This window comes from Pristis pectinata, chromosome 13, assembly GCF_009764475.1.
Source record: "Pristis pectinata isolate sPriPec2 chromosome 13, sPriPec2.1.pri, whole genome shotgun sequence".
NCBI lineage: Eukaryota > Metazoa > Chordata > Chondrichthyes > Rhinopristiformes > Pristidae > Pristis > Pristis pectinata.
Window position 1 is genome coordinate 39,461,458 of NC_067417.1, and position 18,736 is coordinate 39,480,193.

The 18,736-nt window shown below is 41.3% G+C and overlaps 1 protein-coding gene across 1 annotated transcript in view; it reads right to left on the minus strand.

Moving 5' to 3' along the window:
- Nucleotides 1–18,736, minus strand: part of slc9a5 (solute carrier family 9 member A5) — a 170,605-nt gene that overhangs the window by 71,640 nt on the left and 80,229 nt on the right. The window contains exons 2-4 of the mRNA XM_052028713.1: nucleotides 9,150–9,452; nucleotides 4,488–4,651; nucleotides 429–507 (exon numbers count right to left, since the gene is read on the minus strand). Coding sequence (XP_051884673.1) covers nucleotides 429–507; nucleotides 4,488–4,651; nucleotides 9,150–9,452 — 546 coding nt within the window. The remainder of the gene's footprint in view (nucleotides 1–428; nucleotides 508–4,487; nucleotides 4,652–9,149; nucleotides 9,453–18,736) is intronic.

Consider the following 18,736-nt stretch of genomic DNA (forward strand, 5'->3'; position numbering starts at 1 on the left):
AAGAACAGATTTTGAATGCTAGACTAGTTAATATGAACATCGCCACATCCAGATTCCACTCTAATACACATCAGGTGGGATAAATTGCTCTCTAATAATCCCTTCTTCTTTGTTATCTTTAGTTCCATTGCAGATCTCAATTCCAGATCATATACCTTCTGCAATCTGCTCTCAGATTTGGAACTTGGCTGTAAGAAGCATATTGAACAGCTGAATAACAACTGCCCTTTTGATTCTTCACCATCCCCCCACCTCCCTTCACTACCAATTTCTCACAACCTTAAAGTGAAGTAATTGCACTCTGTTTGCCTCTGTCCCTTCCTCAAAGCTGGCAAGTATGAGTACTTACAGACTTGAACCAACATCTTTAGCAGAGACAGTTGGCTACTTTATACATAAGCATACGTGCTTTTGCTGAATTTTCTTACCTAAACCCTTGATGTAATCCACAGCCTGAATATTTTCTATGCCAATGGCCGTAAAAGAATTGAACATTTTATAGAGCACCTGTAAAAAGAAAAATGATAAAAAGATTGAATAAAGATCAAATTCTTCTGCTATATTTACAGTGAAGAAGCAAAATTAATAGTGTATCTATTTTTTCTATGCACCTTCCAAATGGAGTTCTCTACCAAGTGTGAAGAAACCCCACTGAGTTCATTTTCATTCATCCTCCTTAAGTAAAATAAGAAAACAATTCTGTATCTCAGATCCCATCCTACAACCTCAATAAAAAAGGCCGATTCTTTGAGAAAAAGAACTTCAAGCTGGAAGCTTCTGTCTTTTTTGTGGTTCATTTAGTGTCAAGGTGAATTATAAGCAGTGTAATACCTGAATTAAGCACCTGGCAAACTACATAACATAGAGCATGTCTTGCATTTACATACATTAAGCTTGAAGGAATCTGTACCATTGAAATTCTATAACAACGAAATTCTCTGATCACCCAGAGATCACCTACCCTTCATGACCATTAAAATTGCTTTTAAACTGAGCAACATCTGTGTTAGCACAACTGAATCCTTACCATTAGATCTCCTATGACTTCAAAATAAAAGTTGGTTCTCAACAGCTCCAGCCTAATGAATTTTTCAAACTACATAAGGCTCCTGCATCACAATACAGCAGTGCTAACATGGTGCGTCGGGATAAACTGAATTTGCTGTATAAAGTTACAGTCTGGCTTAAGCAGAAATTGAAAAGTCACTGAATAAAAATTAGGAGTAGAAATTCCTCTGAGATTTTTCAGGTTCTTTTCATTCTGACTCTTCACATATAGAGGGCAGTTTTGAAAACAGCCCGATCTGCAGTGCCTCACAATAGTATTTAAAAACTCCGTGTAAAATCCTGAAGTTTGGGATAGATGCAACTGATGAGGTGATCAGCCTCTCCGATCAGGAAGTGAGTCACAGCAGTCACACTTTTGCTTTTAGAACTGGAAGTATTGAATCTTTCATTATAATTTCAAAAAGTAATGATTTTAAACAATGATTTTAATGGCCTTTATCATTTCGTTTTTTAAAAAAGCATGATATAGAACAAACTGCCCAAGAGCCCAGCTTAATTTATTTTAACAATTTTTTTTCTGAGCAGCTAAATTGATGTTGTCTCACATCTGCAGAAAGCAACACATAAGAACTATTTGCATCCATAGAGGGTTCCGATTCATGATGGATGTAGACAATGTAATTTTGCACATTTACATTTGTTGCTGTTCATAGGATCTTTGCTGAGAAAGCCTGGAGACAAGGAAGGACACAACCACGATATGCTGAATCTCATGGAAGAGTGTTTAAGTATCAAGGATCAAGGATGTTCTCAATGTCTCCTTGGAAAAGTATAACATCCCCACTGATTCCTGGGAATCCTGGCCCAAAGTCACTCAAAATGGAAAAGGAACATGCAAGATGGTACCAAAAACCTTAAGTCTATGTGCCAGAAGCCCACAGAAGTCCAGCATAAATGGTGGAAGGAACATACTACCTCCCAAACTAACCATGCACCCGCTCCATCAAGCACCTCTGCCCTACCTGTGGCAGAATCTAGGTCCCATATTAGCCTCATTGGTAACCTCTAAACCCATAGAACTTGAGTTTTCCTTGACCCTGAGGGATTGGCTAAGAACAAGAAGAGAGTTCTACCTGTTCGGTCTCAGGAATTGGCCAGGGTGGTCCTAATCATAACTAAGAGCATTGGGGGAGCATCGTCACCGCAAGTATTACGTGGATCATTAGTGCCAGCATTACTCATCTTTTGAAAGTAAGAGCTGTTCAGGAGGGTTTAAATTAGTCTGGCAGGGGGCTGGGACCCAAAGGAACAGTGTATCAGATGACAAAGATGAAGCAAATATAGAAGTTAAAGCAAGCAAGTCTAATAGGGAGGTAGACACGGGTAGGACAGAGAGCACGGAAGGTCTGATGAACTAAATTGCCTTTACTTTAACGCAACATGCCTCACAAATAAGGCAGGTGAACTCAGAGCGTGAATCAGCGCATGGGATTGTGATATTATAGCTATTACAGAAACATGGTGGGGGAGGGATGGGAGGGGTGGGCAGGACTGGCAGCTCAATGTTCCAGGGTACTGATGCTTCTGGTGTGACAGAGGTGAAGAGAGGAGGCAAGTTGCGCTGTTGATTAGGAAGATCATCACGGCAGTACTTAGAGAGGATATCCCAGGGGAAACGTCCAGTGAGGCCACATAGGTAGAACTTAGAAATAAAAAGGCGGGATCACTTTGATGGGATTATACTATAGGCCGCCCAACAGTCAGCGGGAATTACAGAAGTATATACATGGGGAAATCATGGATAAGTGTAGGAATAATAGAGTTGTAATAGTAGGTGATATTAACTTCCCTAATATTGATTGGATTACCTTAGTGTTCAGGAGTTAGATGGGGTAGAATTTGTTCAGAGTTTTCCAAAGGAATATGTAGGTGACCGGACTGGGGGGGGCAGGGGGCAACACTCGACCTTCTCTTAGGGAATGAGGCTGGGCAAGTAGATGAAGTGTCAGTGGGGGAGCACTTTGGTCCCAGTGACCATAATTCTACTAGTTTCAAGATAGTTATGGAAAAAGATAGGACTGGTACTCAAGACAAAGTCCTAATTGTGGGAAGGCTAATTTTGATGGCAGCAGACAGGAACTCACAAAAATTGATGAGGAGAGGCTGTCGGCAGGTAAAGAGATGTCTGGTAAATGGGAAGCTTTTAGAAGTGAGATAAGGAGAGTTCAGGGCTAGCATGTTCTTGTTCGAGTGAAGGGCAAGGCTGGTGGGAAAGTTATTGGAAGGGATTCTGAGAGACAGGATTTAATTGCATTTGGAAAAGCAAGGACCGATTGGGGATAATCAGCTTGGCTTTGTACGTGGGAAATCATGTCTCACAAATTTGATTCAGTTTTTTTTTGAAGCGGTGACCAAGAGGACTGACCAATGCTGGGTGGTAGATCTTGTCTACATGGACTTTAGCAAGGCTGTTGACAAAGTCCTGCATGGTAAATAGTCTGGAAGGTGAGATCACATGGGATCCAGGATGAACTAGCCAAATGGATACAAAATTGATTTGTTGGTGGGTGGCAGAGGGTGGCAGTGGAGAATTGTTTATCAGATGGAAGCTTGTGACCAGTGGTGTGCTGCAGGGTTTGGTACTGAATCCTCAGTTGTTTTTCATAAATATTAATAATTTGGATGAGAATGTAGGTGGCATGATTAGTAAGTTTGCCGATTACACCAAAATTGGTGGCATAGTGGACAGTGAAGAATGCTGTCTGAGGCTACAACAGGACATGGATCAACAGGGAAGTCAGCAAAGGAATGGCAGATGGAATTTAACTCAGACAAGTGTGATGTGATGCATTTTGCGAAGTTAAACCAGGGCAGGACAGACACGGTGAATAGCAGGGCCCTGGGGAGTGTTGTTGAACAGAGAGACCAAGGGTACAAGTACATAGTTCCCTGAAAGTGACAAGTCACACCTGGCAAGGGAATAGGATCATAGGAAGGTTGAGGAATCCTGAAGGGTTGGGGTAGGGATATGGAAGGGCAGAAAACTCAAGAGGGGAGAGGTAAGATGATGGACAATAGAGGGACTCTTGGGATGGGTAAAGAGAAAAGAGAAAAAGCGTAACAAAAGTGACTGGAGGCAAGCAAAGCATGCATTCTATTGAATACCAAGAAATTCAAGTGGCATTTGTATGGTCAAAAAGCAAGACTATTCCCAGTATGCCCTGGCATTAAACTGGGAATAGAGAGAAAGAAACAGGAGGACATTTAGAGTTAAAGATGTCCCTTGGTGAGAAAAAAGTTGATATATGTAGGAGAAAGTCAGCTTAGACTATTAACAAACCAACGTTTAGGTTTCATAGTCAGGTGTGGAAAGCCAGTCAGTCCAGAAGCTGTTTGAAGTGCAGATCAACAGTTCAATGGTGTGAGCTTCTCTAGATTGCAAAGAGCAATACGTAAATATAAAGTAAGTGTTTACTTACAACAGTTATGGCATCATTAAGCAGTGACTCTCCAAACACAATGATGAACAGTGTTTCATTAACGTGGACTTCCTCAAAAACAGCTATTACTGCCACAGGGTCAACTGCAGATATCAAACTGCCGAAAAGCAGAAACTCAAGCAAACCCGCTTCTACTTTAGGATCTGAGGAAAAGGAGCAAGACATTACAGAAAATCACTAATACAACAAATGATGCTGCTTTACAGGATACTCTACATTATATTATTCAATGCAAGAACCCTCAGTGAATGCAAGTAAGATTGGCAATCTTCTCAGAATGTCTTGGAATAACCTACAAAAAAAACTGGGAGAAACAAAGTAAGAGTGTAAAATGTATTAGAGATCGGGATAAAAAGTTATCAGACTGCCAATCATATAGTTGTGTAACATAAAGATTGCTTGCTTTCTATAAGAAACCTTTTATTTTTCAAAGCCGTGAGAAATTGCTGCATCACAAGGCAATGAAGTCATCTGACCAATAGAGCGAGTGCAAGCAAGGGCTGGTGAAGGTGGAAGGACACGTGCCAACCAGAATGACAACATTGACATGTTATTTTCTCTGCTTATGGTCTTTGTAATGAAGCAATTCTCCACAGCCGAGGAGAAAGTATTATCTTTTAGCTATTGAATCTCCTTTTAAGCAATTTTATCTCAAACACTGAGTGGAATTAAATTTAAATACACAAATATAGCCAATTTAAAAATGTGCAAATTCATGACCAGGTCTACAATTTTGGCTTAATTGTGGTTCACAGTAGGGATGGCGTGCTGTGCCTGTGGGTCCTCATTACCTCTGTGACCTGGTGCAGTTTCCATGGCAGTGTTTTATAGCAGACTGAATTCCCCATTAGTCACAGTATTTGACTGTGGAGAGAGCATTAACATCAGTAAGGGCAATTCCAGTGAGGTAGCAATCATTTAAAATGTGCATTACAAAATGAGAGTAACTTTAAAGAATCTTTCGTTAATAGTTTTATCTATTTTTCAAGGGCAGACAGTCTTTTGACAAAATAAATTACACAAGAGGTACCTGGTTATGTCATGCAAAAATATCCACCCATATTAGATCAGTCATCCCTCATTTTGGCATAATTCAATGAACTACCTGCTGTTGTAGGAAAGGAGTTCAATGCTTGATTCATGAAACAACTGCAGTTTAGAACAATGACAAAATGAAATCAGTTCAGTCCCCAGCAATTATGTTAGTGAACAATATCGCAAAAAGCCAACTTCATTTCATAATGTTTTGACATTTTTACGTTGATTGCAATATTATATACCCATCTGATGATTTTATATTGGAACTGCTAACTGGATTCAAGAGATAAGAAAGAAAAATGGCAAAAGAATCTGCAATATAAACAGTGAATCTGCATTCAAATGGCATTGAGTGAGAGGAGAGAGAGAAAGGGAAGGGTTTGCTGGGAACATGGTTTGTTTCCATTAGTGGGAGAAGCTCAAACAAGGGGACATGGTTACAAGATCAGGGGAAGGTAATTTAAAACTGAAGTACATAGGAACTCCTTTTACAGAGGAGGATAAATTTCTGGAATTCCCTACCTCAGAGGGTTGAGGAGGCTAATTCATTGGGGCTATTTAAAAAGTAAGGTGGTAAATTTTTGAAAAATCAGGGAATTGAAGGTTATGGGGAACTAGCACAGAAAAGGAGATGAGGCCTGGGCAGATCAAACATGATCATATTGAGTAGCAGGGTAGGCTTGAGGGGGGGGGGAGTGACCTACTCCTGCTCCTATTTTTCCATGTTCTTAAGAGAGAAGTTTGTCCCAAACCACGGCCATTTTTTTATAAATAAGATAAGCTATCTTTATTAGTCACATGTACATCGAAACACACAGTGAAATATATCCTTTTTGCGTAGAGTGTTCTGGGGGCAGCCCACAAGTGTCACTACACTTCCGGCGCCAACATAGCAATTTCCTATCAGGGTCATTTTTCCTTCCGACAATTACTGGAAACTGGCAAGATATACAAGTGGTGGTCCATCTGACATGGACTGTTCATCATCACTATGTGTTAACTTGAGTATAGGAATGTAGGAGCACAAAATACCATGTGAGATCTTTGGTGCACAAGAAAATGAGAAAAAGGATCTCCAAAAAGCAAAATGTAAAATTCTAATTCTCACCATTTCAAGGAGTTATTTTATCAACAACTAAATGAAACAGACTACCTTTAGTCAGATTTGCTCAGAACATTATTAACTATAGTACTTTGGTAATAGGGATTCTTCTTCAGTGCTCAGCCTCAATCCAATCTGGCTGAGTCATTGCCAGCTATAGTTGTTCAATATGTCCCTGAACTACATGATCAAATAGATTTGAAAAATCAACAGAAATTACAAACAAACTGCAGATGCTAGAAATCTAAGCTAAAAACAGAAAATGCTGGAAATACTCAGCAGGTCAGGCTGCCACTGCAGGAAGAGAAACAGAGGTAATGCTTCAGGTCAAAGACGCTTTGTCAGAATTGGAAAGGAGAAAAAAGAAACTGCAGGCAGGGTGAGGGAGGGGGGATGTCTATGATAGGGTAAAACCGGGTAACCATGGAGATAAGCTGTAATAAAAAGGTTATCTGGTCAATGAGTGAATGGGAGCAGTGGGTGCAGTTAGGGAGCGGGAACAGAGCCACAAGAAAAAAGTCAAGAGGGTGCAGAAGTCATGAAATGCAGAGCTGGAAGACATAGCTGGCAGATCAGGCTCGGCACGTCCTCCTCTCCCAGAGAGAAAAAAGAAACAAAGGGGAAAAAAAACAAGCTGAGCCAATATCGCAGAAACATGACTGATATAGACAGAGAAATCAAATTACCTTAAGTTGTGGAATTCAACATTGAGTCCAGAAGACTGTAACATACTCAGGCGAACGATGAGGTACTGTTCCTAAAGCTTGCGTTGGGCCTTATTGTAACTGTGCAGGAGGCCACGGACCGATAGGTCAGAGTGGGAGTGGGATGGAGAATTAAAGTGCCAGGCAACGAGAAGCTCAGGGTCACCCCTGCGGACTGAACGCAGGTGCTCCACAAAGTAGTCACCCAAACTGCGTTTGGTTTCTCCAGTTAGAGGAGACCACTTTGTGAACACTGAATGTAGTAGACTAGATTGGAGGAAGTGCAAGTGAATCACTGCTTCACCCCGAAGGACTGCTTGGGTCCCTGGATAATGGGAAGGGAAGAAGTGAAAGGACAAGTGTTGCATGGGCTGTGGTTGCGAGGAACTGTGTTGAAAGAAGGGAGATGTTGGTGGTGATGGAAGAGTAGACTAGGGAGTCACAAAGGGAACAGTCCCTGTGAAATGCTGAAAGGGGAGGAGAGGGGAAGATGTGTCTAGTGGTGGAATCTCTTTGAAGGTGTCAGAAATTGCAGAGAATGACGTGTTGAACATGGAGGCTGGCGGGGTGGAAGGTGAGGACCAGGGGCACCTCTATCCTTGTTGTGCCCTGGAGGAGAGGAAATGAGAGCAGAGGCATGGGAAATGGATAAGATGCAGTCCAGGGCTTTGTTAACAATGTGGAAGGGGAAGCCACAGTTCATGAAGTAGGGAGACATTTCAGAGGCACCTGTACAGATCCTCATCATTGTCTCATCACTGAAGCAAATACACTGTAGACGGAGGAACTGAGAGAACTGAAATAGAGCCTTCACAGAAGATAGGGTGGGATGAAGAGTAGTCAAAATAATGTGTGGGAGTTGGTAAGCTTGTAATGGATGTTAGTAGTTAGTCTGTCTCCTGAGATGGAGATAGAGAGATCCAGAAAAGGAAGGGAAGAGTCAGAGAATGACCATGTGAAAGTGAGAGTGGGATGGATATTATAGAAAAAGTCATGAAATTGTCCAGTTCGGCATGAGTACAGGAAGTAGCACTGATACAGTCATCAGTGTACTGGAAAAAGCACTGAGGGAGTAGGTCTGACCACATATCCCACAAAAAGACAGGCATGGCCTGGGACAATGGAATGGTCATAGCTACACCTTTGATCTGGAGAAAGTGAGTAGAATTCAAGGAGAGGTTGTTCAATATGAGAACAAGTTCAGCCAGACAAACAAGCATGCTGGTGGAGGGGAACTGGTTGGGCCTGTGCTCAAGGAAGAAGCAGAGGGTCCTCACACTATCCTGATGTGGGATGGAGGTGTAAAGGGATTGTACGTCCGTGGTAATGATGTGCCTGTTGAGACTAAATATTTGAAAAGAGAAAGCGGCGGAGGACATCAGAGGCATCACGGATATAAGTCAGAAGGGACTGGACCAAAGGGGAAAGGATAGAGTCAAGGTAGGAAGAAACAAGTTTGGTGGGGCAAGGTCAAGCTGAAACAATGAGTCTGCCAGGGCAGTACTGTTTGTGGATCTTGGGCAAGAGATAGAAGTGGGCTGTGCTGGGCTGGGACACGGTAAGGCTGGAAGCTGTAGAGGGAAGATGGCATAAGGAAATGAGATCCATGACTGTCTGGGAGACGACGGCCTGATATTTGATGGTGGGGGTCATGATCCAAATCGAGGTATGCAGAGGCATCTGAGAGCTGAAGTCTGGCCTCTGCGAACCTCTATTGTAGTCCTGTGCATAGTACAGAGTATTTTATGGTGTAAAATGATTTGTAACAGTAACTATATCAAGAGGGATGCATCTTACCCATGAGACCTGCTAACTTTATGCCCCAAAGTGCTGTTCCTGTGGTAAATGAATTCCAGAGGGTGCCAATCACTGCATACATCAGTATTGCTCCAAAGTTGTCAAAGAACAGTCTGCTTGGCATGAAGTATCCCGAGTCTAACACAATTGGTGGTAGAAGAAAGAGAAAGAATGTATCTGGGTCCAGTTGGTATTCTGGTTTCTTGGCTGCTGCAAGGACAATGCCCCCAAGGCCCAAACCCAGAAAAATCAGCAGACAGCTTTCTGGCACCACAGTCGTCACCTTGCTTGAGAGATGGAACACTGAAAAGGAACACACAGGGAAAGATCAACAGGAAATCCTTTTTTATTATAAATATTATCATTTCCAATGCATACAACCAGCAATTGCTCATAGTCTGAAAGTGAGGTTATCTATTTTAAATCACTTTACCAGATGTTAAAAATTCAATTTAATATACACACTTTAAGTGTAATAAACAGGACACGCAGATCCCAAAGTTGTAACTCACAAAGAATGGAGGCTATGGGGATATTCCAGGCACTGGTGGCATTGGTCAGAAGTAGGGAGAGAATGCATGTATAGAAGGGTCATGGGAAAGATGGAAAGGGGAAAATAGTCAGATCTGTGGAGCTAAAGCAGTCTCGCATGATGGGGATTAAAGTTAGTCCAGTGGAAAGAAACAGAAAGAAATAGAATTGAATGCAAGTCCTAGGACAATAGGAGAGGGAGAACTTGTAATTTTGTGTTAATTAATTTAGCACTTTTTATATCAATTTGGATTTTTGCCTCTTTAACTTGTGGGAATATACAGAGAATGGATGGGGAAGCAGTATGGCCTCTATGGTCAGCCTTGGCTTAAAAGTAGAACTTTGCCTTTGAAGGAGAAAGCTGTGGGTTCAAACTGCACGCCAGAGACTTGAAAGTCTGATCTAGATTGACACTTCAGTGGAGAAATGAAGAAGTGCTGCACATTTGTCGCTGCCGTCTTTACGATGATATGTAAAACTAAAGAATACAGGATGGACTTATAAAGGGTAGGACATGGTTCATATTATTTATTTGGGCTTCCAGAAAGCACCTGGTAAAATTGAAAGTCATGGAACTGAAGGTAAATTATTCACTGGGTGATGAAACTGACTGAGTGGCAAGGGACAGAGCTGGGATAATTAGCAGATAATCATATTGGCAGGATGCGAACAGTAGCGTCCCACAAGGTTTGTGCTGGGGCCACAACTATTCACCCCGTTTATCTGTAAAGGTGATAGGACTGAAAGGTATGTATAGGTGGGTCGAATGAGTGGTATGGCTGCAACAAACAATCTGCTGGAGGAACTCAGCGGGTTGAGCAGCATCTGTGGGAGGAAAGGAATTGTTGACGTTTTGGGTCGAAACCCTGCATCAGGACTGAGAGCGGTGAGATGGCCGGTATAGAGAGGAGAGTGGGAGTGGCGAGAAAGGATTCCAAGGTGATTGGTGGACTGAGGAAGGGTGCAAGATGACAGGCAGGAGAAGTGACAGGTAGAGGAGGTGAGTGGGGGGGGGGGGGGGTAGAGTTGGAAGACAGTGGCAGGTAAATGATAGATGGAGGTAGACAGACAAAGAGAAAGAGGTAGCATTTTGTGCTCCTGCTTATCTCCCTCCAGCAGCTGTCTCCTATCTTCACACTTCCTTCCCCCCACCTTGCTCCATCTGTTTCTCCCCTTTCCCTCCCTCTCTTTGTCAGCCTCCATCTATCGTTCACCTGCCACGGTTTTCCAACTCCACCCCCCGCTCACCTCCCCTACCTGGCACTACCTGCCCATCATCTTACACCCCTCCTCAGTCCACCAATTGGCTCAGAATCATTTCTCGCCACTCCCCCTCTTTTCTGGCCATCTTGTCTCTCCACTCCCAGTCCTGATGCAGGGTTTGACCCAAAACGTCAACAATTCCTTTCCTCCCACAGATGCTGCCTGACCTGCTGAGTTCTTCCAGCACATTGTTTGTTGCTCCAGGTTCCAGCACCTGCAGTTACTTCTGCCTCAACTGGTATAGATGGAACTACTAAGTTATAAAGATTTGTTAACATTGAGAAATGAACAAAAAAGTGATAAGTACATCTCAATCTAGGAAAAACATGAACTCATCCATTTTGGACCTAGAAGAGATAGAGTAAAATGCTTCCTAAATGGTGAAAAGATAGAAGCAGTGGCAATTCAGGGTCCTGAGTTTTCATGTATGCAGATCATTAAATGCAGTGAACAGGTACAGAAAATAATTAAAAAGGGTTAATGGAATGCTGGCCATTGTTTCCAGAGGAATGGGACACAAGGGCTTAGAAATCATGCTACAATTATACAAAGCCTGATCAGATTAAATCTGAAGTACTCAACAGCTCTAGCTGCCATAATGTTGGAAGGACAACTTGGCCTTGAGGGAGGGCAGCACAGGTTAACCATAATGTTGTCTGGACTCCAGGTGTTAAATTACAAGGATGGAAAATAGGATTGAATCACATGGAGTTTAATAAGTTTTGGGCAATTTCATTGCTTTTCAAGATATTACAAATATCTCATAGGGGAAAACTATTTCCATCGAGTTAAAGGGAGGTATCCAGGGCTAGGGGTGGAGTCTAAAAATTAAAGTCAGGTGTAAAATTAGGAGATACTTCCACATGTGGAGTTGGAGGAATTTGGAATCTCTGACACAAATGGCATTGATTTCAATTGTTAATTTTAAATCAGAGGTTGGTAATATTTTTGCTAACCAACAGGTATGAAGGGATATAGAGAGAGAAAATAAGCATGTGAAGTTAGAAGATCAGGCCTGATTCACAGAATGGCAAAACAGGTTTGAGTACTATTGACCCTACTCCTGACCCTATGTGTCCTCTCAGGTGGATGATGGCACTTTTCAAATGACAGAATTCTCCCAGAGATCGGGCTATCTTCAGCTTTCATCAAGCACACTAAAACTGATTTGAAAGTCATGTAATACATTGCTGTTTGTGGGAGCTCAATGAATGCAAATTATTCGCCTTGTTTACCTACCTTGTAGCAATGATTACAGTTTAAGGAAGTACTTTATTGGATGCAAACCATTTCAGGAAGTCTAGAGGCCAGGAAAGGTACCATATCAGTTCAAACTACTTATCAGTTAGATTTTTTTTTGATCCAACTGGACCTCATAACTTTTTCCAGCAACACACTTAAGGTGCAGCATGATCAATGTGCAGGACTTTCTACAGTAGCAGCATGGTCATGGGTGGAAGGCAGATATGTAGAAAATTCCCATACACAAGGCTGTCAGTAATTCACAGCTCTCAAGCTTGTCTATTTTTAATCAAGTGAGCCTCACTTGCAGCCTCACACAATGAAATTATCAAGATTGGCTTGAGATATATCGTATTGGCCTGTGTATAACCAGGTTTTTGGTACCAGTCAGTTAGCATAACAGGAATGAAAGAAAATAAATATTTTAAAATTCAACTTAAATTTTAGAAGAACAGTACCATTGTAATGAAACTACTTCTAGACTCCTGGTCAAACTTCATTGGATAAGTCACTTACTGAACAGCAAACTCTATTCTGGAAGCTGTGGTCTTAAATATCCATTGAAGAGACATTTAAAATGAAGCGGAATATTTTTGTTACCTTGGTTACAGAATTATCATATCACATATTCATCAGCAGCCTGTCAAAAACAGACCAGACCCAGCAACTGAAAATAGGGCATCTGTGAGGGACTACAGCCATCAACAGTAGCAGCATTGCACTGTTGATGGTAACCTCAAAGTCTACTGCATCCTTCTTCTGCTTTTACCATCAAGCAATGTTGTTTCAATGAGAAATATAGAAGAACATGTCAGGAGCCGCACTAGGCATCTTTAACACGCAGATACCAATATGTTACAGCTGCAACACAGGACGATAGAAGCAGCAGGCAATAGACAGAGACACACTGTTCCACAACAGTCACATCCTGTTGTGAATAGTCAATGGCAATTAAACAACAAATAAGAGAAGGTTACAATAAAATTCTCCTCCTTAATAATGGCAAATTCCAGCATGAGAATGCAAAAAACAAAGTGAGTCACCTGCAAACTAGCTTCAGCTGGAAGTACCAAATGGATTTGACATAGCAGCCTCTTCTCGATTCCCCACCATTACAGATTACTCAGGGTCCCCAATTCTTCTTCGTCCCCTGCCAGATCCACTCTTTCAACCAGTCCTGATGCAGGGTCTCAACCCAAAGCATCGACAAATCTTCTCCCCCCATGGATGCTGCTCGATCCACTGAGTTCCTCCAGCAGTTTGTTTTTTTTTGCTCAAAAGCATGGATCTTGTTTATGGAATCTGGTAAACTACAGTGACATTGGTTTAGTGCCAGAAGGATTTTGTAGAGACGGTGTCAGTGGTACTTCTTTAGTGGTTTGACTTACCTAGTGTTTGTTCTTCACGTCTCTAAAGCGTATATGAGGACACAGATCACAGCTGCTTGTTGGATCACGAGCTTGGCATTAGATTTGAGGTCCTGGTCTTCAAACATTCTTTCCTTCAGGTTACCAAAAGCTGCTGGAAGTGGTGGATTTCACCAGCGCTATCTGCCTTTGCTAAGATGTGGCAGCCCAGATAATGAAACTGACCCATATTGATCAGGACCCCATTCTGGATCTTGATTGGCAGGCATGATGTTGTGAGGCAGTGGGAAGTTGGTGAAGAACCTTAGTCTTCCAGATGTTTAATGAAGACCCACACATAGATCTGCTTTGATGAAGGAATCAATGCCAGGTTGCAACTCTGACTCTGTATGTGTACATTCAGAATGTGTACATGATTGAATTATTGAGGTTAGAGTGATCTTCCTCTGGAAATGGAAGTTGAACAGTCTTCCACTGGTCTTGCAGATTTACTTAATTCCAGCGGTGAGTTCGTTGGAGGTGAGGTGAAGCACTAATTGATAGTAGTGCTAAATCCAACACAATTATTCATTGATCATTAGCTTACTCTCAAACTGATGGAGGGAAACATCAACAGTGTTATCAAGTGGCACTTATTCACCAATAACCTAATCACTGATACTTATTTTGGGTTCTGTCAAGCTCACTTGGCTCCAACCTTATTTCAACCAAGCATGGGTAAATGAGCTGAATTCCAGGTGAGGTGACAATGACTGGCCTGGACATCTGGCAGCACATGTGGCATCATGGAGCCTAGTGGAAAACTTTTCTCCATTGATTGAAGTTATACCCAGAGCTAAGGAAGATAAATGTGCCAGTTGGATACCAGTCATTTCAGCTGCAAAAATCACTGGACGATTTCCTTGGACAGTTGGACGATTTCAGTGCCCAAGGCCTGACCATATTCAAATGCTTCATCAATCATTTGCTCTATTACAAAGCCAGAAATGATGTGTTTGGACGATGTTCCCTTTCATTCATAATCTCATTGGCTCAGGCTGCTAAGGGGCAAGTAAAATCTGCACCATACAAGCATCAAGCATTTAACATCTTCAAAAAAGACAGCCTTATAATCTTCTGCTGACATGTATCATCACTTATATTACTGCACCCACCACTATAACCATTCTGGATGTCTTCAGTGACCTGACATTTGACAGGAGTTGTCATATGGGTACTTTGACTGCAAAGCCAGGTCAGTAGTTGTTTATTTTGCAGCAAGTGACTTGCCTCCTGACTTCCTAAAATGTTTCCATTACCTATGATGTACCTTTTGGGAACTTGATGGATATTCTCCCCTTCAACGGATGAGTGCTGGTCCATTAACGGAAAAGCAAATTAACACCCAAAATAAGCATCCTATTGAATGGATAACTTTTCCACCATCTTAAACCTTCATTCCCTTCACAATATCGCACTCTGGTGGCAGCATGTATGATCTACAAAATGCAATGCTGCAACTCGTCATGGATTCTCTAAAAGCACCTCAGAGACTTAAAAACCCCTGTAATCTCAAAATAAAAGAGAAGCAGTTATTATGGAAGCACTTCAATCTCCAGGTTTGCTTCCAAGTCACACATCATCCTGACTGGGAAGTATATTTATGTTCATTCGTCATCTCATAGCATCGTAGTCACAGTTATACAGCACAGCCCATCAAATTTGTGCTGGGCACCAAGCAACCATTTACACAATCCCATTTTACTCTCCACACATTCCTATCAACTCCCCTCAGATACAATCACTCATTAAGGGCAATTTTACAATGGCCAATTAACTTACCAAACTGCACATGTTTGGGTGATGGGAGGAAATAAGCAACTCGGTCACAGAAAAAATGTGCAAACTCCATTTAGAGATCAGGATTGAATGCAGGTGACTGGAACTGTAAGGCATCAGCTCTTCTGGTTGCAATATTGTACTGCCTTAAATCCTTTGGAAAAATATCCTGGAACTCCCTACCCAGCTCCCTATTGTTGGGTGCACCTTCAACACAGTAACTGGAATTTTTTGAGAAAATGTCTCACCACTACCTGGTCAAGAACACACAGGGATGGCCAATAAATGATGGCAGTACCAATGATGCTCTAATCCTGTGAATAAAAAAAATTATCAATAAAAGTGTATACTTGACTAAACTGGATTTTTGAAAAGACCATCCAGAGTTCTTACTCTGGATTACCTTCCAACAGAAAAAAATGTGCATTTAAAGCTGTTAGATGAAGATAAACTCAGGTTTGGTTATAATTCAGTAGTGCAAGGTCACGTGGCAGATCAACTCCATTTCAATTTATGCATTAAGAATACAGTTAATATGTTTAGAAACCCATCACTTTGATAAGGTACCATAACTCAGACAGCATTGTAAGGAATTTAAACCTTCTGGAGAAGGCAAAGATGGGAAGGTGTAGACTTTTCCAAATGGTTCATTGTGACGCTGAACTATTTCCTTTTACCTAAAGGAGTTGATGGCCTAAATTGCACACCCAACAGTGCCTGGACCCTTTAACAGGTTTTGCAATCTCTCAGTACAGTATCTGCTTTATTCTTAAACAGGGGAAAGTAAACAAGTAACAGACCTACAGTTCTGTTGAACTCTACACAGGGTAGAACTCTGGGTCACTAGTCTGTAACAATTTATTATTTTTCCTATCTGGATGATCATTTAGTTAGAACAAGGTTACACCCATTGGTAATGATTTCTCATTAAAGACCTGATTCCTTTTGTACAACTTCTTACTTGGTAAAAGCAACAGTAATTTCATTCCATCCTCCAGGTAAGTACAGGTGTACAAATCACTCTGACAGAGATTGAAACATAAAACAAGGAAATTAATTCTTCAAATTTTATCAAATAAAATATTATGGGACATAACACTTTAGGAGCAACTGAAGCGTGAAAGTCTCTCTCTTTCCCTAAGTAGGGCTAAATAAACTTCTAGTATGGAGCCTTGATGGAGCCTTGTTTAGCAAAGAGCTAAACAGCTCCTTTGCTTTTTGTTTCCAAATGTGATCCTATAAACCATAAGATTTTTTCCCATTATTTTGGATGAAAGAAGGACATTAAGCCAGGGCATCAAGACGTCTGAGCTCCTCCAGAGAGTAGCAAGAGATCTATTGCCTCTTACTATATGTAACAGAACCAGCATACAGGGCCTCAGTTTAATGGATATGGCAACATCCAACAATACTATTGAGCCTCAGTGTCTCCTTGACGTGTTACCCCAGACTGCATGCTCAAGTATGGGTAGTGGAATGAACCCAGGTCCTTCTTCATCAGATGGGAGAGTCCTGCCAATTGATCAAACCATACACCGTGAAGATAATTCTTACCCAAGATGCTGGGCAGGAAACCTGTGGGATCAGGTGGATTGTTGGTTACTATGCCTGATCTTGTTCTCCATTGATTTCAATAGACAGTAAAATTGGCCAAGATGAAAAATAACCCTTGCATCAAATCCTTTTAATTTTCCATTAGACAGATTAAACATACCTCGAAGTACTTTACTCTCATTGAGTTGTTTTGTGTACCTTGAAAGCTAGAAATACACTGTCACAGCAGATGGGAAGTCTTCTTCTGAGATTGGAATTGAAATACATCCCACGCACCATGCCAGGTGAGCTATTATATGACTCCTAACAACAGCAACATGTAGAATACAGAACAGAAATAAATGAAAATTGCTGTATTCTCAATTACAGCCTGCTTTTTGCTTTACATAACTAAACAAACCTACACATCAAAAACCCTTTACCTCTAATAAGCAGCCTTTTCACGTTTCAAGAACCACAACACATATGCTGAATCAATAGTTATGACCAACTCAATCTCTACAATAGAAAACATACAATATTCATATAATGTAAAATATTTATTCTATTTTCAAATATGAAACATCCTCACTTTTACTTTTTTTTAAAACAATAAAAACATTCAGAATTGCAGGCATGTTTGTTTCAGATATGAAATGCCATTTCACAATCACATTCTACATAACTGCATGAAGGAGATACTGTAATAGTTAAATGGGTTCTCCTAAACAGCAGCCAATGTCATGAGCTCTACTACTATACTGTGGAACTTTGCAATAACTGGAACCCATGTTGACCACAAGGCACTTCTTCAATTTTCTACTGCCCTGTTATCTTTCACTGAGGAACCAAAACTAAAAATTATACACTCACTGTTCTTTAAAAAAAAATTGAGACCTAAAAATTCCATTTGCGAAATGCTGGAAAAACAGTTCTGCGCAGAGGAAAGTCCTGTTAATGCGGCATGAGGCAATTTTGCACATGATTGCAGGAGAGTTAATGTCAACTGTCTCCGGCTGAGAGATTTTCTTGTAACCCAGTGCCGTTTCTCTGGTATCAAGCTCACCAAATTGTGCCAACGGTAATGCAATGCCCAAATTTCATTGCGAAGAACTAGCTTTACAAAATGCTGCTGGCTCAATCAGGCTTTATTTGGTGATATATGTCATTTTGCTGGAGCAATATAATAGTCAAGAAAACACAACCATCAAGATGGGAACCATTGATTTTTGGATAATGAAAAGTTAACATTGAGAGCAGAACAGGTAGGGGAATGCAGAGCAGTCGTGGGGGCTGGGGGCATCAAGCGGAGGGAAAGGTACATTTAACTGCAGTGCAGATTTTCCAAAGTGTAGGCGTTCAGAGAAGACATCTCTCTCCTTGGCAACTTTCTGCCATGTCCCCTTGCGTAAGGAGGACATATTCTACATGCACTGTTCTTTAGAGGCCCGTGGAGGTTCTTTTGCGCCCCAGGAGGACTCTGCCACCCCTCTCCCATCATTGAAGCATTCACTCATTCCTTGTCATTTACTCAGCAGAGTGTGCTTCTATGGTGCTGTGACCCTTTAAAAGCTACTTCCTATGATTTGAGCTGTGAGACATGGGCCAGTAGCAGCAGAGATTCTGTTCCTGAAACAGAGGAGCATTACACAAGGAAGGCATGTTTCGATCAACCCTATCTATTTTTGAGCCTTGCAAAACATATAATACCAGAAAATTATGCAAAGGAGTTTCTAAACCATCCTTTATTTCAGCAGGTTTATCATATTTAGCAAATGCTCAGAAATATTCAAAAGTGTACCATGTTTTATGCATGAAAAAAGCTTTATTTTA